Here is a 21,696-nt window from a genome sequence, read left to right as displayed (position 1 = left end):
GAAAACTTTAGAAAGCTAAGGACTGAAAACTTACTAATACCACGAATATATTCTGATGCATGGGCAAAGTCATACAGCGTGATCAGATATCCCACACTGACCAGGACAGGCACAAAAGGGAAACCTTTTCCCAGAATCTCCAGGAATTCTACTACATTATTACTTTATTGCAAGGTTTAGAAGTGGGATGTAAGAATTTCCCTCTTCCCCTTCCTCATAAACTGTAGCCCTCAAAAAAGCTGGCAAATATGAGTCTCACATAAAACCTGGAATATTATTTGCATCAAATTTTTCCTTTCAAAAATTATTTATTTTCACCCTACCATGCAAACACATCCAGGCATGAGAACACAAGGACAAGCCAAACTGTGCTGTTCAGATTCAGCGAGGCAAAGAAATTATGATTTCAAGTTCCTGTAGTGTTCAGTCATCCAAAATTAGAGTGGATACATAAACTATCACTACAAGAGTTCTGAAAAGTGGTGAATACCAGAAATAAGTTTGCAGTTGTCTAATTGTTTTATATTCTTCATTCATTTCCCTTCTCTGTGGAACTCTCGGGTTCCATGATTCCCAGAAGTCACAGAGCTAACATTTAATATTTCAACACTAAAAACTGTTTATGGTTTCTTAACTCCAAGAATTGTGCAATAAACTAAGCAAGCTAGTAACCATAGCAACTGCAGTAGAGAAAAAACAAGTTTCAGCTATGAAACTGCAATGTATTTTTAATTCTTGCTAATGCTATTCTTTCATATTCTACATGTGAAAAAAATTCAAACATGTACAGTAACGTATCTATTTATTATGTACTAAAAGACACTTCTTACTGCTGTGCTGTACTAAGTACTCCATTTCTCTTTTCCTCTCTCCCTTTATCAGAGTACTACACTTTCTTCTGTTTGCTTATGAACACCTGTATAAAACAATTAGAGATTCTTCAATGAAGAAGAAAAATGCATGCTGTCTACCTATTTTTATGCAAGTCGATTCTAAGTGTCACTTATATTTACTGTCCTATTAACAAACAGGTTTGTAGCATACTGTCCTTGAATTGGCTATGAAGCACTCATATTTTGCTGATTCCAGGAACTTTGCTAGGAAGGCATTAAATAACAAGCCCATGAACACATCTGATTATATCAACTACAGAATGTATTACTATATATAATGCAGTTAAAGGAAGCAGGGCTGAACCACTGTTTTCACCTATTCCATCCCAATTCTGGTATTTTATGAAGACCTGAGAGAAAAAACTTTCAGGAAGAAAAAGGACTTTAGTAGACAAAATGATTTAAAATAATTGGTATCTTTCATCAATACTGTGAATATGTCTAAATGAAGAAGGTTATACTTTTTGTCCTCTCTTACAAATAATTCTTTTAAGTATCTTTTTATGGAGCTTTTACATTCCAAAAATCTCAGAAAGATGAGTGATTAAAAAAAAAAAAAAAGTAAAAAGGTACAAGTACCTAAACCAAAAACCTGTTCCCAAAGATTCAGCAAAATATCATGAAAGCTTTCAGGGCTTATGTTGTTTTGGGAGGCTTTTTGGTTAAACTAATAATCTTTCTAATAGACATAGATATGGGCACACAAGTTTCCAGTATTTCTGTAACACTCTGATGAGTAAAATTTAATTCAATCAAATAATGCACCAATTTAACAGAAACCAAAACCATACAGACCATGTCTGTAGTCCTGTAAGTACAAGACAACAATGGAATGAAAAAAATAAAGAGCCTAGTAAAAGCCAGTTTTTCTCTGTTGACTCTGTCATAGAAAAGCATCCTCTTGATTTGGGTAACAAAGGCCACAACCACATGCTCCTGCTGGAGGCATCTGGTTGGAGATGCACTAGGACAGAAACAAAGCTGTGCAGAACTACCAGCACATGTTAACTGCCACACACAGCAGGACCACTGCTTTGGACTAAGCAGGAGGTTTGGACCACATCTCTGCAGCTCACAGCACTTCCTTTAGAAACGTCTGCTTTGGCAATTCCATTTATCAGATGTATTTTTATATATGATGCTTACTTAGTATTGTATTAATAAAAATATTGTTTTAATGCGTTCTTTTTAATGAAATCTGTGAAGTACTTTAACCAAAACAACATGAATGTAACATTTTTATCCAGTGAAGAAACAAAATACTGCAATAAATAGAAATGTGGACACAAATCCAACACGCCAATTTATTTTTTATTCTCTCTGTACTACCAGAGTCTAGTTCGAACAATTAGTCCTCAAAAACATGCAGATTTCACTGGGCACTACAAGTATTTGCTACAATAACATTCAGGTGCATTACTTAGATGACATAAAAATCTTCAAACACTACGCTTCAGAAATAAAGAAGTTGGCATACAGTTCTGACAAGATTCCAAAAAGTATGCAATATTTTTAAAATGGCAAACACTGCTTATTCTTCTTTCCATAACCAAATGATAAACACTGTACCAAGGAAAGATCACACACAGCAACAGATACTCCGTAAGTTCAGACATCACATTCATACCTTATCCTTACAATATTTTAATGTAGCTCAGGTGGTTGCATCTATTTAGACCACTGACTGTAAAATTATGTACCTATAATAAATAACGGATCCACTATCAGTGATAAGGTATTACCTTATAAATAACTGCCAATTCCAATGACACATCAAGACAATGTCCCTTACAAACCTTATCACCACTCTACTCAAAGTTCACAAAGTCAACACCAATTACTGAACGTACAGAGAATAAAAGTGTACATATAGCCAAACAGGTATCTTAACACTCAAATTTCAACATATGTAATATATGTTCCACACATTAATCCACTAATTAACACAGAGTTTGATAAGGGTGTCACAGGCTATAATAATTAATCTTCTGGCACCTCTTAGGTCAAATGGCAAAGATGCAGAGTCTTTACCTGCAAGTACTCAGATTTAAATGGAATGTTCAGAAGGATTAAGTGATACATATCCCAACAGAAAAGTAAAATCACATCATAATTTTAATAATTAAACCATACTTACTTCTGCAACATCTGACCCTGATAAAACCTTTGCACAGTGTCTTAACAAAGAACTAGTTTTCCATGCTGACAAGTACCGCTTTTATTCGTGGGGAAGGTCTGAAGTAATCTTCTTGTCAAAATTACTTCTTCTCCCAAGTAAACGACTGAAAATAATCTAGACCTTCTATTACAATATTGAAGGTTTAAACTACAGAGCTTAATGTAACCACACACTGACAATGAATTCCAAGCGAGCTACAATTCATGAGCATATTCTGTGTTTTAACCTGGCTGCTTTTTAGAGGATACTCTCTCTTTCTTCTCCAAAACCAGCCCCTTCTGAGGCTGCAACAGTGTGGAGCTCAGATGAATCTTTTGAAAGCCTGGTATAACTTGAACGCTGGCTCCGCTTGTGAGCAACACTCTTCAGGTTCTCATTCTGAACTGCAGTTGAATTGGAACCTGAGCCAGGGTGCAGGATAATTTGAGGTGAATCTCTGATACCTTGTATTTCTTCAAAATTCTGATTAGCTCGATTGTTTGGAGCACTGTTATTATTTAAGGTTACTGTACTAGGGGTTCTATTTAAATTATAGACTTTTGGGCAAGCTGGCCAGTTCTCTTCTGGGCTACTTGCTATCAAGCTGCTTTCAGAAGGGCTTTTTTTATCTTCTGAGCAAATAGACATGCGAACCACGGCTGGATCTTGAAGGCCACTAAGGCTGTGTGGAATTCCTCTCTTTCCACTGTGACTGTCATCTTCAAGCTCAATGAGATTTGCCTTTTCCAGCTGTGAATCATCTGCTCCTTCATTATGGAGGGAATGATTTGGAGAACTTTCGTTGGATCTTACACCAGAGTCAGATGAATCTTTTTTATCCAACAGGGCATCTGTCAAATACTCCTTTGCTTTGATAAAGGTTCTAATAGGTTCAGATCCATGTTCTGGAGATTTGGGCTGTTTGTCTATTTTGCCATCTGTTTTCTTATCTTTACCTTCCTTAAGAAGTGGAGTATTATCTGATTCCTCAGTTCCGGACTCATCTTCATCACTTGGAAGTTTCTGATACCGGAGAGTAACTCCCTTAAGCTTTAAATCTGCAGCCTGGAAAATACTTGTTCTTTCTGAAGACTTCTTTCCTGGGAGAAGCTTAGAACCAGACTGATCAGATTTTTCATCTTCTTCAGTAATGGGATCCAAGGGAGATGCATCATTAGTAGAAACACCTGAAGTACTGTAATCAACATCATTCCTCTTCAGCAAGAAGGATTTTCTTCCATCATCCTGTTTCTGTTCACCATCTTTTCCTTTTTCCTGTTCTGCACTGGAATGCAAGGAACCCCCTGATGTACTCTGCCCCATATAGAAAGCACTTGAGCTATGAGGGGAGGACCTACCACTTACTGTAGTAGAACTGGCACCTCCTTCTAACTGTGACATTTGAGCAATATACTCTCTATATGCATCTCTGTATTCTGCCTGTACTTTGTCAGTAAGCTTTGATATTTCAATACTAGAATCTTGAGAGTTAAGACTTGAAAGACTTGGAGTTCTGCGAGTTTGTGACTGGAAAAAAAAAAGAAAGAGAACAGTTAAATGAACTATTTATTTTGATTTTTCCTAATCTTTTTAAATGAAATAACTGACCATCAAGTATGGGCTTAAATGCATATTTTTGTTGAAAATAGATTATGCAAGTGACATTGTCAATGCTCTAATTAAAATATGCTTACTATAATCATATATATTCACTAAACTTGCAAAGTATTCCTATTGTTGGTCCCCATACCATAAGTTTTCCACAAAACAAGGATTTTATCCAGTGCATTTGAGTCTAACTTTTTGAGTATACAGTTACAACAGATTTGTATGTCAAGACAGGCTTTTCTAAATACATATTTATATAAAATTAGCATAAATATTTTTTACAATTTTATACATTTTTAATACAAAATTAGCACTTTATATTAAAGACAGCAAGAGTTCACCTAAATGCTGAACACCTCTCAAAAACATTTTTAAAAGACCCCATCCTACATACTTCAGTGTACACCAACAAACTTCCACTGCATATAGCTGATTTCAGAAAAATCAGTTCTCAGACAAACATATTATTCTTTGCCCCTACCTCTGCTTTCTTTTAGTGTTCACACAGAGAAATCCACAGGCACAGAATATTAGGCCATCTATGAAACGCTAGAACCAAGGTTTAGCACAGAGCGAACAAGGCAAGGAATGGATTGTGGCTGAACATATGGCCACGTGTCGTGCATGTAATGGGCTGCTCAGTACCACCAAGCAAATGCTGTATGGTGCCCAATACACTGGAGCTGAGGCAATGACTTAAGCAGTATGTACTTGAGGAAATGCGTCCAACCTTGCAGTGCATGAGATCAGGTTTTGAATGACTGTTGAGGTATTATGTTTTATTTGGGGTAACACTGAAAATTAACCACATGTCAAAACCCTACCATTCTACTAGAAAACACTATTAAATAAATGAACCTAAAAGGGCTTGTGTGATTTTAACAAACTAAATGTAAGCAGGAAAATCAATGTATGGATTCAAACACTGTGAATGAATTTAAGATTTAGAACAGAATTGCTTAATCATATAGATATACCGTCTTGGTCCATCTTTCTCCTTCTCACCCTCTATCTTTTCTCACCTCCCTGCATATATTTCCTGCTCTTACATGCATCCTTCTTATCTTTCTTGTTTCTGTTCATCATCTTTACTTTTTTCTTGTACTGCACTGGAACTCAATGCAAACCAACGTGCTGCTTTTCTTTTCAGAAGATGCTCATAATACCCTCCAGCAAGCAACATACACAAGATCTGCAGGTTACCATTCCATTATTCCCTCTATATTACTAGGCAACTACTACTGACAGCTTTTTGTAAGATCAATAATGTTGTATATACACTAGAATATTTGGAACAGCTAAACATGATTAATTAAAAGAAAATGGTGTTTAAACGACTTCTATCTGCCATGACACCTAAGTAATTTAATGCCCCAAACAAAATGCAAGAATCTCAGAAATATTAACACTTGATTACTTATGCATATTCACTATTTATCCACAGCAGTTATGGTTCCTCAAAAAGAGAACTATTTGATTCTATTGTGCATTTCCAGGAGCACTCCTCCTTCTTACAGAGAAGTAGCAATACTCTTTTAAATTTAGTATCGACTTTAAGAATTCCAAAAGGTAAATTCTGATTTTTAAGCACAAACTTTCTCATTCTTTTAAGTTCAGATAACTATGTGGGCATCAGAAGCAATATTTATTTAAACTTGAAGAGAGTGTTTAAAAAGATCTTGTACATCTTTCTGTGCTTCTGACACCAAAACAATGTAACAAATGTAAGACATGCCACTTCTGTTTTAAAAAAAACACACATTGATACTCCACTGCTTGAAACAGGCAGTAAGAGTAATCGGGATCCTACCCGAGATATCTGGGATAGAAATCAATCTCTGGGATACATATTGCAAATCTCTTTTCAGCGACAATTTTGAATATTAAAAACATCACCTATAGCTAGTAATCTGGGGTGTCTTCCTATTTTCATGCACTTCCAAGATTTCCTAATTTAGGCTTCTAAAAATCAGATGAAAGAACTACTAAACATTTGGGTTGGTTTTGGGATTTTTGTTTTTTAATTCTAACCACTATTTAGATATCAACTGATTTGTCAATTCTTAAAACGGACAAAAGAAAATCACACACTTTGGGTGGTTTCATAAGATACAAAAGAAAACTGACCATAACTTATCACAGAAACCAAAGAGAAGGATGTTGGCTCTGGAGTCTATGAATAGATTATGCATTGTCAGGACAAGACTCTGATGTCATGGAGCACTGTAGTTGGTTTTAAAAAAAACCTAATAGATGTACCTGTAATCCTTTGAACAGCATAACATCTGGCTAGCCATGAAGCTGAAGTATTTCATACACAAAGTCTGAATACTACAATAAACAGAAAACTTGCAGGATGCCACCCTAAGCAAGATGAGAAAAGCATGACAGCTTTGATTTTTTTCTCTTGAAGAGTGATTACTCAAACAGAGGAATAGTTTTCAGATGGCAAAGACTTTGACTCAGTGTGGTTAGCTTACATCTCTGCAAAACTGGTCTTTGCCAAGACTGAGAACCGAAAGTACTTGAACTGTCCCCAGTACACTTATTGTTTGACCTCTCTGTATCAAAAAATGGAAAACCCCCTTTACCATACAGGTAAGCAAGCAGAATACATTTCTCTATTAAATACCTGCCAGCTTAAGTTACTATGGCGTGGGGGAGCTTCATCAAGACCAATTGTGTTGAGTTCTTCAAAGCTGAAGTTAAGTGTGTAGGGAGCTTGACCAGTAAGACCTGTAAGCTCAGTGTGAGGCAACTCAGTGCTATGCCCAGGACGACGAGTAAGTTCACTGTGAGGAATCGCAGTGGTAACATGCTCAGTTGTTCCACGAGAATCTTCCTGAGCAGCCTGATTTTCTGAATTTCTCATTTCAAGTATCTAACACACAAAAAGAGACAATACAAATGTAATTACATAAATAGAAAAAGTTCTCAAAATTGTTAAAGAACTCTCTTAAAAATAGGAACAAGGAGTTCACAACTGTAGAAGTGTGCTTGCATATGTGGCTGTGATCATGTAAAAACATGAAGAAAAATCTGTTCACAGATCTAGTGTATAGCCTTTACTGTAAATCACATTTTTAATATTTAAGATGTTTTTGTATTTACAAATTGTTCTCATTAGAGCTCAGACACTTAAATCATATGCCATAAAACACTGAAATGCTTGTAGAACTAGATAACTGATGAATTACAAATATAAAAGCAAAACCAAACACTTCTATTTTATAGTTTAATCAACCTGAATCTAACAATAAATCTCATCTTGTAATTCTCAGTGTTTTCAAGACCGATTTAGCAGTTCAGAGACATACTGTAATTTTCAGAAAGAAAACTGGCAATATACTAAAAATACTTAAAACACAGTTCTCTCTGATGCATAACCCTCACTGTAAACTGTCATTTACTCTGAAATCAAGAGGAGGGAAATGGGGGAAATATCTATCTATATGCTTCAATAATTGTATTAAATGCAGCATTCTTGCATTATACAAGTATGTGTCAATCAATTATTGTACATCTATCTCACTAGCTTCATTTTTAGCTTAAGTTTCTTCATAAAAATATGCTTATGCAATTGTGTGCAATGCATCTCTAACAGCTTGGCTGTTCACTTCCCTGCACTAATATACTTTGAACTCCATGACTAACTTTTAACAGAAGGACAGAGACTTCAAAGAGAATTAATTTCTGACAATTTAATTAAAATAGGCAAATTTTAAAAGGGAAAAGGCAATCCATACAGGAAAAACATCTTACAAAAAGAGGAGGCAAAACTTCAGTTCACAATCAATTAAGATGCAAATCCATAGGCAACCATTCTTCATAAAGTGCTCAAGATAAAAAGACAAAGCAACAAAATAATAAATGCATGCATGCTTTAAGACAATATTTATCATCTTGCAAGAGAAGCAAGAGAAAAGAAAAAAGATAAGGTTCATAATGAAAAAACTAATTTATGATGATCTGGCTACTGATGAGAAAGCCTTACCATGCTCCTGAACAGGTGCCAGTCACCAAAATTCATATTCATTTCTTTTTTCAGTTCATCAATGTTGCACTGAGCCAAGACACGTCCATTTATATTTGCCTAAAACAATAAAACTAAATAATGTAAATCACTGATACAAGACTTATGGCATGACAGTAACAGATGAAAAAAGGTAATTAAAATTGGATATATTGATGGGGACTAATGGTGAAATTCCCCAGCATTACTCCTAACTCCAAAGCCTATATAATGAACATGTTTTTATAAAATAATATTTATTTATGATTGCTGATGGACAGAAGAACCTATGTGTCACCAAAAAAAGAAAATATTAAACCCATCAAAAATGTGAATATGAAAGGTAATAGGACTGTGGTTTATAAACAGACATGAGGAAATAACACATCAGTGGTAGAAAATTTCACAGACAATAAACTACACTCGGCTGCCTAGATTTCTCAAGACTCAGAACACAGAACTCAGAACGCAGACAGAAAAGCATCAAGATAATAGACAGTTAAGTCCCAGGCATCATCTGACCGCTGGCTTGAGGTTTAAGATTAAGCACTACCTCCATCAAGTTCCCTCCTTACATAAATACAGGCTTACCTTCCTGCCATAATCAGAAATACCCTGGGCTAGAGGACTAGACTTCTAATTTTCATCATCATTCAAAGATCAACACAGAAGTGCCTAAACACCATTTATATCCCAGAAAGGGCAATTCCTTGTTAGGCATGTTTATATAGTACTTAACTTCCAACAACACAAAATTAAGTATAGAACCATTTTCATTACATAACAATGATAAGTATTTCTCTTTATACCATGTGTCAGTCAGTGGATCGACAGAATGTAAAAGAGGAACCAGGTCTTAGGAGAGCAGCTACAAAATGGAAGATCCAAGCTGAAAGCTCTACTCAGTTTGAGGGATCTCTGTGATTTTGTTCCTATATCCCAGTAGATGGTCTTACTCAAACCAGAAAAAAGACCAGGCTGAGCCATTTTCAGTCTTCCTTTTCACATGATATCATTTGTAGTAAGAAATGCAAGAATATAAATAAGAAGAATCTCAGTACAGATAACTGATGAGCACATTCTTTTAGCACTCTAGAGACACTGAAGGAACTGGAATTTTTTGCAGCTACACTTAACAAGTTGCAATTTGACATCCTACTTCTTGCTTTAAGCAACACTATGATAAAACCTGTCTCAATCCCTGAATCAACAGTCTCCCCGTATTTTTTAAGATACAGTAAGTACTGGGACAAAACGAGCTCAGCATTCACTAATGACAGCCTTCATATTTTTCCCTTCTTTCTTTATAGAAGGAGCACACAGAACAGTGAAGAAAAGTAGTAAGGACAAAGATGATTCTGTGCTAACGTCTGAAAGAGCAGTAACAGAAGAATGTACAGAGGCATTTTTCTGAAGCAAATACATGTGGAATGTGATAAGAGAGAAATGGAACCATCTTCAACCACCCATTTACAACAGAATAGATGTGCCAATTTCTCAGGTGGGGAGAAAAAAAGGGTGTTGCTACCTGGATACAGAACACATTTGCAACGCTATTACCTACACATGGCAATTTTGAAAACTTTTTCTTTTTCTTTTTTTCTCAAAATAACCAGTCTCATCAGCATTTATATTTCTGAGTCTGTTTTTCCTTCTTGAGAGACAGCATTTTCTCTGAAAAATAGACGTATTAAAGTGTCCTTCAAACTTAGCACTCAGAGAAGTTAGGTCGTTGTTTTGATATTTCATATGCTTCAATAAACACTTTCAAAAATATAGACAATTAAGTATTTCCTTCTTCTTGTTTATCTCCACATTTAGGTACTAAACACATTAATGAAATTCATCTGATACCTTTCTTATAGTTGCAGAGTACTGAGGTAGCATGCTCTGGTCCAGACCATCTATCTGCTTTAGCTTCTCACACACAGCTTCTACACTCATTGTGCTCAGAGACACATGTGATACTCCTGTGGTCGATCCTGAGCCTGCTCCTGCTCCCTGTAAGAAGCAAGAAAATGTGCATATAAGATTTGTTCAAATACTCAGTACACCCAGAATTTCACAATATACACTAACACAGATCAAGCTGTGCTCAACTACAGTTTAAAATTAAGAGATGAGAATAAGAATGCACAGGCATTTTAAATTACTATCAGAATATCTATATATTGGGAAATATTTATTATAGGTATGAGAAAAAACACAGCATCCCGAGTCCTGCTTATGTGAGAAAATAACTCTTTTAAATAATGTTATTTAAGAAAAGCAAAATAAAAATCAGAAATATTAAGTAAGTGTTAATCTATTTCAAATGAACCTTTACTCAGAGCTTCCCCCTGATTTTATCAGTTAGTTTGGTTTGGGGTTTGTTTGGGTTTTTTAATAATGCAAACACAGATCTTCCCGTCTTAAAAACTCCTGGTTTAGTATCAGACCTAAAACATAACTCCTCAATTACTTGGAATCACTGGATAATTTTAGCAACATCTGTCCATTTTTCAGAGGTTCCTTCAGCTTCATTTACACAAGATCAGCAAGGGGCCATCTATCACAGTACAGAAACACTGAGCAGCACTGGCACTGCCATTCAAGATACTATGAGGATGCTTCATATATCTCGAACCTTGGCAAGATTTAGGTAGAAAGTGTTCACAACTCAGATCTGTAACATGGAAGGTGTCCTGTTAACGTTGCCAGCTTCTGGGAATTTCAAAGAAAGTGTGGAAACACAAAATAAATGCACCTGCAGGTAGTCAGTATACTAAGACAGTATGTTCTCAGAAAAACCTACATTCTCCCTGGATGGGGAACTGTGCATTAAGTAGGAGCAAAAAGCAAAGCTCTGAACAGTTATGTTAGTGATTCCAAATTCCTGAAAGTAAAATCAGAACTAGTTCTATCAGCTATGAAATATCTGCACACCCTCCTGCTGGGAGGGAGGTTGCACCTTCCCCTTTTTCTGAACGTGAAGTTCGGGGTTCAGCACTCTAGACCATACACCAAATGAAGCTCATTTTTGGAGAATGCAAAAGAGCTTCTAAAGCTTCAGAGCTCATCATCACATGTGTAAACCCTGGTATATAAAAGTGCATTTTGACTGTCCAGAGTTCAGTTAATCAAGTTTGACTATATTCCTCAAATCACCAATGAAGACTGGTTTTATAGTTACAGTATTTTTTCAGGTTTTATTTAATTACTTCAAAGTTATTTACCTTTTAGAATTAATATAAATTAATAGATCCAAATATATCACTTGTGAAAAATCAAGGACTATCACATAGAATGGCATTAACCATATCTGAATTATCTAAACCAGGATATTTAAGAATTTATTCAACTATTAGTTCCAAGGCAGCAAGCCAAAACCCCATTATCTACTACCATTTAACCTGAGAGTTATTTCTAACTTACTGTTACTGGAGATATCCTCATCTAGGGAGATAAGCATGCTCCTCATCTAAACTACTGAGTTTCAAAGTTTAGATGCTATTACATTTAATTCCCCTGAAATTCTCTGCCAGATGTACTTGAAATGGACTTAAAACTGTCAAACTATCAACTGCACTCAAGAACACTACAGGAGGTTGCAGGGAATCTAAGCCTAGCAGTTTGCACACTTGCCTGAAAACAGAGCTGGGGCACTAATCTTCGTTCCTCTGACAATTTATATTTTTTTAATGTGATGTCAACTGGACACTAAACAAACAAAAGATATACCCCATTTTCTGTGTAGGTAGCCTACCAAAATTATTGCATGAAAATTAAGCATTATAATTCCACTACACCTAACTTAGGGGCTTGGTATTCGGTCTGAGGACAAGATAGTTACTTTTTCAGGTTCTGCAATGTCTCCCTAATTAGGTGCCTACAATATGTAATTAGTTATCATATTATGCATCTAAAGGAGGAAATTTAGGTCTTAATCTTGTCTGATTTTTAGCACAGCTAAAAATCTTTATCATGTTAAGGATATAAACCAACCATCAAACTGCTGAAGATAACAGGAAGAAACAGGAATAAACTATTTATCATATACTTCTTTTATATATATATATATATATATATATATATATATATATTTCCTCTTTAAAAAAAAAAATCACTTTGCGTTTTTCTTCAGAATACCAGTTTTGTTTATTATTTCCCCATGAACACACTATGTACTATTAGTAAGAGTCTGATAATACATCAGTAAAGAAAAGATATTAAGTTAATTCAATTCTTAATTATTTTTTGAAAAGAAGCTTATGAATTAAAATAAAAGAAACTGTTACAGCCAAAATTACATTGTGGAACTACTAAAATAAATGATCCCTAAGCAATGTGTGTAAGCAACCGCCTTTGTTCTCTGAATCTATTAAATACATTGTCTATCATACATCTACAAGTAAATGAAGAAAAGTTTTAAACACTTCTAATTTAACAGTTCTCCTTCAGATCAAAATATTTTTTTAACAATCAAGAACAAGTCATTCCTTCTGCATGCATTAAGTTAGTTTAGAAACTCTTCTTTCTGTGTATAAAAAATATGGGAAAGCGCTAAAATATTTAGACTATTTTTGTTAAAGTGTGAACTGTTTGAAATAGATGCACATTAATCCAAATCGTTCTTTATAAAAAGCACTCTCCAAAGAATAAGTCATGTAATAGCTTTAGGGATACTGTCACCATGTAAGTGAATTAAAACTGTACTTAAACTGACACATTTTTCAGCCTTAGTGGTTTTGTTAGAGATGCTTAGAGAACATTAGTCTGAAAAGTATTTGCCATGCAAAAGCTAAAAGCAGCTTGTCAAAACAAACCTCAAGGCTAGTAATGAGCATTAGTTTACAGACAGCCCAGCATGAAGTGCCAGTATGATAGCTTCTGAAATGACTCTGAAATAAGTGAATGATAATTCACATAAAGTGGCTGTACCTGTCTGTTTTTGTTTAACCCAGACTTACACTGCTTCGAGAAAAGGACAAAACAGAATGAAAAGAAACAACAGCTTAAAGTGACATCGGAAAGGCTGAATATACAGATGACATGCTTTGAAGTAAACAGAAGAAATCAGTGTTAGGACAGAAATAGGGTATTTCCATAATGTGATGAAACTTTTAAGACAGACCTTCAGAATACACATTTAGTATATGCTATACAAATACTACTTTTTTTATGAGCAGACTACTCTGCTTTGCACTTGTAAAAAAGCAACACTTTCTGTATTTTGTTTGCATAAAACTTTTACATTATGTTTCTGATGGAAAATCCTGCTTTTAAACAAATAGCTTCCTGCCATTTCAAGATCACATTATACCACCAATATAGCACTTTGAAAACTTCTAAGCACAAATCCTGCCCCTCCAAAAAAGAAAACCACCACCACCACCCACAGAACTGAAAAGGTAGTTCTTTTAAGAACAAATATGCAAAGCATGAAAATGCTACATAAAAGCACGTGAAAAATCCATATAAGAAAATTTTCATTCATGCTCAAACTTTTGAAAAGCACTTCTAGTTTCTCAGAGTACTGTATGTTTATCTATACGACATGCTCTGGGCCATGTCAGTTCTCATTTAAAGCACACATACTACATCTTAAGGTATAATATATTCAATGCAATGTAAAAATGTATTTAAACACAGTAATTATATTAGAACAAGCTGCATCCTAACAAGTCATAATTAACAATGCAAACTAAAAGCACACAATTAAGTTTACGACAGATAACCACTGCTAATGCTAGTTTGATTTCTAACATAATAGGGGATAGATACTATGAACAGATATTGGTAACACTACAATCCAATGATAAACTCTTCAGAAGAGCACTTGAAGTTTTTGCAGTTCCTGTCAGAAATAACCACTTGTATAGTAAAGCCAGCAGAAATGCATGTTTGCCTCTACCACAGATGTGCAAAGGCTGACATCTCAAGTCAAGTCTATCTTCATTAGTGATTTAAGCCAATACCCTAAAATTTGCATGCACTTTCATACTGATACAGGCACATAAATGGTATTGCTAAGCTTCCTGGTTTGACACCTATGTTTTGAACCATTTGGTAAAGAACAATAAACTACAGTCTGAGAAAGGCAAGCTTTATGATCAGCAAGAGAATCCAAATACACAAGGTGTCAGAGTCAAATTCTTGATACAGGATGACTGCTCTCAAAATAGTTCTAAGCTTAGTTTACTAAGCTAACCTAGACTTACACCAATTTTACAAGACCAACGATCAGGATCTGAAATTTCAGAACTTGGTCAACTCCAATGTCAGACTGATAACAGCAGGGCACATAACATCCTCAACACAGCTCTGTCAACTCATGTGATGAGTAGCAGTGATGATCTGTGTAAAAAATACTGATAGTCCTAACAAAACTGGTTTTTGCTGCCCTGTAAGACTTAAACATTCAAAATAATGATTATTCTCTATTTCACACAGAATTAAAATCGCAATATTTCTGGCTGCTTGCCAGTTTTGCATGAAATACAATTTTGATTCTACACACTCCTCTTTTTCCATCACCAATTACACCTCTCAGCATTCAGAAACGACTTTGTATAGTTTTTCCGTTTATTTCATCACTTTGCATGCACCAATCCATTTAATAAGTAAAAGCTGTATCATTTATATAGTAGCAATGACCCATCAATTAAGAGCTACCTAAACAGCTGGATGAAATTATTGTACACATCACCTATGGGTAACTGCAGTACCTAAAACAAGTATAATGCTTCCTTTCACAGAAATGTCAATGAAGTCTACAAAAGAAGTGGTTTTAGAATAGACAAAACCCCAGTGAGGCATCTTGTCAGGCACACAAAATACCATACCCTGACTAACAACATTCTTGTCAACTACCCAAGAGACTTTGAAAAATTCAAAATTTTAGATTTACACTGCAGGTTAAACATTGTTAAGTCTTAGAAAAGTATATGATCTGATGTGCTGTACTACACAGATTCACAGTAGTATAAATTAAACTCAAAAATAGATCTAATAAAATCCTCCATTATAATTTCAAATAAAGCTCCTTTTTAATGTTCTAGCTCCTATATTGTCATACCTATAGCCAAGACTACATAACTTCCATGTCTTCTAAATTTCTGTTTGAAACTGCAGCCCATGTGTGCTTAAGATACACACTCAGAGAAGCAAGCAGAAGAGCAACCAGGTCCAGGTCTGCTGCTGGAGCTCATTCACTACTTTGTCCAGAGACTAAATCCCACTTTTGCAGGCCTGTGGCCCTTCTCACACTCAGATACACATATACATCAGTCATCACTCTACTACTTTCTCAAAAGCCCTTACTTTTTCTCCTTGCACTGACAAGCTGTAAAGGACTGGGAAGAAAGTGGAATACTGAGATAGGGAATCAAATACAGGGAAGGCATCAGCATCTCCAAAAATACACTACAAGGAAAACTTACTTCAAAGTCATCCCTTCACACAAGGCAGCCAATGACCTGGGAGAGAACTTTAGGGTACATTTTCCATTGTATCACCTATACACGGGTTCTCAGTGAAGGTTATGTGCAGTTAAATACAGTTCTGGAATTTGTGTGGGTTTTTTTTTCATTGCACAGCAATGGAAAGACATTTTTGTAATTATTTACTAGAAGAAAAAAATAACTCAGATCAAACTATAACTGTTGCCAACATCTATCAGCAGCAAGTATTAAGAGAATGATGACAACCATATTAACCTCTCTGTTTTGGTAATAAATTATGATTTTCCACAGATTCCCAAAATTAGAGTTAAAACAGACATCCATAAAGATTACATTATATCTTTGTGCGAATATTCAGAATAAAACAAAAACAAGTCAGGACAAAGGCAGATGTTAGTGTTCTGACTCAAGAATAAGCTGATGACTGGCATTTATTTCCCTTAATTTATATTGAAAGTTGCTTTATACTGTATTAACTGCAATAGCTTTATGTCACCAACTAAAAGTAGGGATCAGATGAGAGATTTGACTAAAACAGAAAACACAGTTACTTCATCCTAAAATCTAAGCACTGAATGACCAGCTGTCATTCTCCACTCTGTTTAGCTACCACAACACTCTCTTTACTGAAAACTCACCACACCTACTGAGAAATGTAAGGGAAAACTACAGGGAAAAATATAATCCATCTTATAAGTGAAATATTAGCTCTTAAATTCATTCACGAACTACATTAGTTTTCAACTACTCTATTTGCCCACCAAAGCCACTGATGCAGTGTTAGTGAACTGCAGTTATGATTAATGCAGACTCATTACTGCTGAAAAAGCAAAGAGATGCTAAAATTTCCACACCACATGACTACTCATTTACCATTGAGGGGTCTGTGGGTGAAGGAAGCCCCTCATCAGCATCCTCCTTGATAACATCCTAACAACAACAAAATATTATGGTTTGGGTAAAACGATCAAGGGCTCAACAAAAAATATGAAGTAAACAGTGAATGAGAATGATCTCATAATAATACATAATTCAACAGAAACATTTATTTTAAGTGAATAAAGATTTTACCCCCTTTTAATAGCTTTGCTCATTGTATCAATAACCTAGAATTAAAGCAATTGACAAGTGAGGCTTTTACTTTTTTAGCTTTCCTTAGTTCTTAATTCCATTTGAACAGCCATCTGTCAGTAAGTACTGTTAAATAGGAATTTTATTATTTTATAGGAAGCTTGAAATCTCTGCTCATTTTCCCTTTACAATGGGTAAATAAAGTTGAATTATATGTACTTGCAAAACCAAGCTATAACTGATGCATATTTAAAATGTATTTTGTTTTACTTAACTATTTAAAACATTCCTTTTAACTTTTTACTTTGGCTTTCCAGTTTCTAGCATTCCTTGCAACATTAAAGGATGTCATTCTATCTTCTCCAGATATGTCACAGAATTTTTTACTATTAAAAAAATGGAACATAAATTAACAAGTAACAGTCTTTTTCTTACAATATTACACTATACCAATTTCTTGATTACAGTACATTTGGCATTTTCATTAAAATATTTTCCTGCCAGTATCACAGGTCATACTCCTCTAATCTTTATACTTTAATGTTAGAATTGGTTTTCCTCTGTAAGGAATTTCTAAAGATAAAAACAAAATACATTTTACATTACATGTTAATAACACCATTGCTTATAATATTTATAATATAGAGCTTGTACTTGTCTAATAGTGAATCATCATTAATAACCTTCATATTCATTACTCACTATATTTATTGTCAAGGTTAGTATTTGAATTATCCTTCAAAATACTTACTAGGCCATTGTTCTGATCTCTGGACAAACTCGTTTTTAGTGGTGGACGTGAGATGAGATGAGAACTGCCAGGGTAATACCTTGGCATGTAAAGATATGGGGCAAAGAATGGCTATGGGAAAAAAAAATGTAACAAAAAAGGGACAAACAATTACACAAATCAAAATGTAATAAGAAAATAAAAATTATTTCAACAAAACACATCCTCCAGTTGAGTTTAATAAAGTGAAAATAGCAATTACTAATAGCTTGCTTTACTTTTTGCATTGAACAGAATTAAATCAAAAGCTCTGGAGTTCTTCAAAATCCCTCAGCAATTGACCCCCTTCTACTCTCCTCAGAGCCAATGGATGCTCTGGTATGGTTTTCCGGAAGAACAGAGTTAGAGTGGTTTGATAGCTACACTCTAACATCTGTTTTGAATATGGCAAAAGGGTAATCCAGAATAATTTCACTCTCTCTGGCCTGCTAAACTCAAAATCAGATGCTTAGTAAAACATATGATTCATAATACCCAAGACAATCGTATTAAAAAAAAAAAGTGTGATACATAATAGCATCACTAGAACTTCCCATATTTGTGGTAACCCATCTGAAGGCTTCCACAAATACTAGATGTTACAAATCTTTAAATAGATTTTTATAGCAGACAGTATTTCAGCTTTGTTTTGCTGGAAATATGGTCATGCATGTTGTTCAATACAAATACCATTTTAGAGGACACTAATTATTGTAAGGCAAACATCAAAAAAAAATTTTAAAACAGAAATACATTTTTTTCCACAAATTTAAGTTAATTCTAATCACAATTTTTATAACTAGGTACATTTTTATCCCTTTTTACTAAAAAATGTCAAGAGCAAACACTATCCAAGTTTCCAAAAGTCTTATCAGCACATCAGTGTAAAGGGTCTAAATGAGAACTCAGGCTTTTAACAAAGTCACTTCTAGAAGATACAGAGATCTCAAAATCACAAATACACTTCTATTTGAACAGATGACTGTACATGCTCCAATCTTTCAAGTGATAGAATAAAATGTATATACATGTTCCCTAAAATTCACATGCTACCCACTGGCATGCAAATAAATGTGTATGTGTGTGTGTGTATGAGCTTACATTTGAGTCATGAATCTTACAAGTGGTAATGTACTTAAGAAGTACAAACTGCTTTTCCAATGTTGTGAAGTTTTATTCTAACATATCTGTGAATTTGAGTTGGGTTTTGAAACAAAGATTTTCATTTCCTTATCAATTATCTTTTAAGGCAATGTATTGGAAAGCAATAGAGTCTTCAGACTTCAGGAAAAGCAGAATGATAGCACTCATTGCTTTCAACTAATTAACCCGTTCTTAAAAAAACGAAACTGCAAATCTCCCAACAGTGGCTGTATTCTAGATTTCTGATGTTTCTATATATAGCATTTTCAAAACTGTATTATCCAGCTATTTAACAAAACAGAACATATTATTTGGTTTGTGTTTCTGCACATGACAAGATTCTGATTAGTCTACTGCACCAAATTCAGCACAGAGTAAATAATTTATGACTCAAGGGCCAATCTATGAGGGAGGAGTAGAATTTGTTGAAATACTACACTTTGGATTTGTCAATAGTACTAAAAATCCTCTGAATTTAGAAGCAGCTGTAAACAAACTGAGAAATTCAAGTTTAATTCCTATGTACATCAATTACTTAGATGACATATGCTACAGTTTTGAGTCATTTATGGAAAACACAAGTAGTTCCACATTCTTAGCTGCTAGAGATAGCCTCTGTGCACTCTTTTACACACCATAAAAATTCCACATGCTCTTCCAAAGTATGAAGTTACAGGATATGCTTTGTAACAGTCTAAATGGGGAAGTTTGGTTTGCTTTGTTTTAAATAGGTAGGAGAACCAATACCTAGCCTTTGCCTTACATTTATCAGTTAGTATAGGGTGATTCAGAAAACTGACTGATTTAAAATTATTTCACACTGTCATAAAACACAGATTCTATAGTATTTTCTGAAAATTAAACTATCTTCAAAAAAAGTTCATGATATTTCTAGAATAACTAGATGCCTCAGTTTTCCACTAACAGCTTAAACCATGTGGAAAACTCCCAAGCACATGGAATGTTTAATGATCATATCACATTCAAGTGCCTAGCTCTCACCACAAAGACTATCCTCTGAAACACATAGTGAGCACCTGTTTGTTTGTTGGTTTCGAGTCATCAAACTACAAAAGCAATGAAAAAAATTTGTCCAATAAGGCAATTATCCCATAAATCTTTCATAATTCCTCATTACGCCTTGAGCCCACTTCAGCTACTGCTTCCCAACTGTGGGATTAATTCTCCATTATAGGCTTGAATGCCACAGACTCAATCTTCATTTGAAGTATGTAATACAGATATTGTGAAAACATGAGATCAATATAAATACATGTTGGGCATAAACAAATATAGAACTGTTCTCTAAGCCTCCAGATATAAAGTGTAAATGTGGTGTTCACTATTTTTTCCAAGATATCAAAGAATTTGCTCCTTTTTTTTCAAAAAAAAAAAAAAGCCTTCACATAATGTAATTTCTAGTTCCCACCCAGGAAATCCTAATTAGACTTGCCTACTGCTCTAACCTTCCCCATGAGAAACATGATCTCCACAATGATCCATGATAGCAGCAATTTTGAGAAGCTGAACTTGAATCCAACTTGAAGCCAGGTCATTAGACAGTGGTAAAATGTACAAGTCCAGCACAGTCCTAAAGGGAGAGTCAAAGCACCAAGTTGCAGAGCTGCTAAATGAGACTACAATCTTTCTTTTGCAGCTATACAGAGGGATAATAGAGTTTTAAATCTAAAATTAATAGATTATGTCACTGGAGTTCAAGGTCCATAACACAGGAGGACGTAGAGAACAAAGCAGAAACATACATAATAAAAAAAAAATTGTATCTCCTAAAATTAAACAAATAGAGCTTTTTCTCTAATAGCTCAAAGAGGCTTTTTTCCTAAGCACAAATGAATGCTTAAAGACAACAGGACAGGAACCATTTATTGGTCAGAATAAGGCATCTATTCCCAGAACTCAGGATGTTTTTCCGTGAAATTCAGGCATTTCCAGAGAAGCGTTTGAATACACTGTGTTCTGTCATACAGGTATCCAAGGCCTCTCTCAGAAACTTCTACCGGGGAGAGCCTATTCTTCAGCTGCTGTTCTTTTAAACACCATTCTTAAAAAAATCTTAGTGAAACATGATTGAAAATGCTGAAGGAAACAGCCTTTCAGTCTAAATGTTCTACTATTATAAGGTTCTCATCATTTATCTCAGTATGTGGTGTTCATGACAGCACCTTTATGACTCCAAAGGAACAAATGTAGCTTTCTGTCAATATTTGAAAGTGTGAAACAGTAAAACCAATTATACCTTAAAAGGGCAATATAAAATTCCAGAGAGAAGTCTTCACCAGGCAAAAAAGTAAGCATGCCTGTAAGTCTGTGTATGTACTTAATACAAATGAACAAATAACCTGATTGTAAGAACAGCTTATGGCTCACCAATAATTACTTTTGTAATGCGTATTAGAGACAAAAAGCCATACAAATGTCAACTGTATATCACCCCATACTTTAAACCTTGTCATGTACAGTAACACAGACACAAAAACAGGGTTTCCAATTAAACACTTCCTTTAACAAAGCTGAGCTGGTGTCAGCACAAAGATTCATGTGACAAGTGTTTATCCATGTTGGACTACTTCAAAGTATAT

The 21,696-nt window shown here is 34.8% G+C and overlaps 1 protein-coding gene across 3 annotated transcripts in view; it reads right to left on the bottom strand.

Annotated features, from left to right (window-relative positions):
• Positions 1 to 2,185: 2,185 nt before the first annotated feature.
• KIDINS220 (kinase D interacting substrate 220) overlaps positions 2,186 to 21,696 on the bottom strand; it is a 77,625-nt gene continuing 58,114 nt past the window's right edge. The window contains exons 25-30 of one of the 3 annotated variants that reach the window (XM_026844094.1): positions 17,936 to 18,046; positions 16,987 to 17,043; positions 10,526 to 10,672; positions 8,654 to 8,752; positions 7,292 to 7,540; positions 2,186 to 4,578 (exon numbers count right to left, since the gene is read on the bottom strand). In XM_026844094.1, coding sequence (XP_026699895.1) covers positions 3,310 to 4,578; positions 7,292 to 7,540; positions 8,654 to 8,752; positions 10,526 to 10,672; positions 16,987 to 17,043; positions 17,936 to 18,046 — 1,932 coding nt within the window. In that variant the 3' untranslated portion in view covers positions 2,186 to 3,309. The remainder of the gene's footprint in view (positions 4,579 to 7,291; positions 7,541 to 8,653; positions 8,753 to 10,525; positions 10,673 to 16,986; positions 17,044 to 17,935; positions 18,047 to 21,696) is intronic. The other 2 variants (XM_026844095.1, XM_026844096.1) reach the window with 2 other exon arrangements.

This window comes from Athene cunicularia, assembly GCF_003259725.1.
Source record: "Athene cunicularia isolate RWA chromosome 3 unlocalized genomic scaffold, athCun1 chr3_part1, whole genome shotgun sequence".
NCBI classification, from domain to species: Eukaryota; Metazoa; Chordata; class Aves; order Strigiformes; family Strigidae; genus Athene; species Athene cunicularia.
The sequence above is the reverse complement of the archived record's forward strand: the minus strand, read 5'-3'. Positions and strand labels throughout refer to the sequence as shown.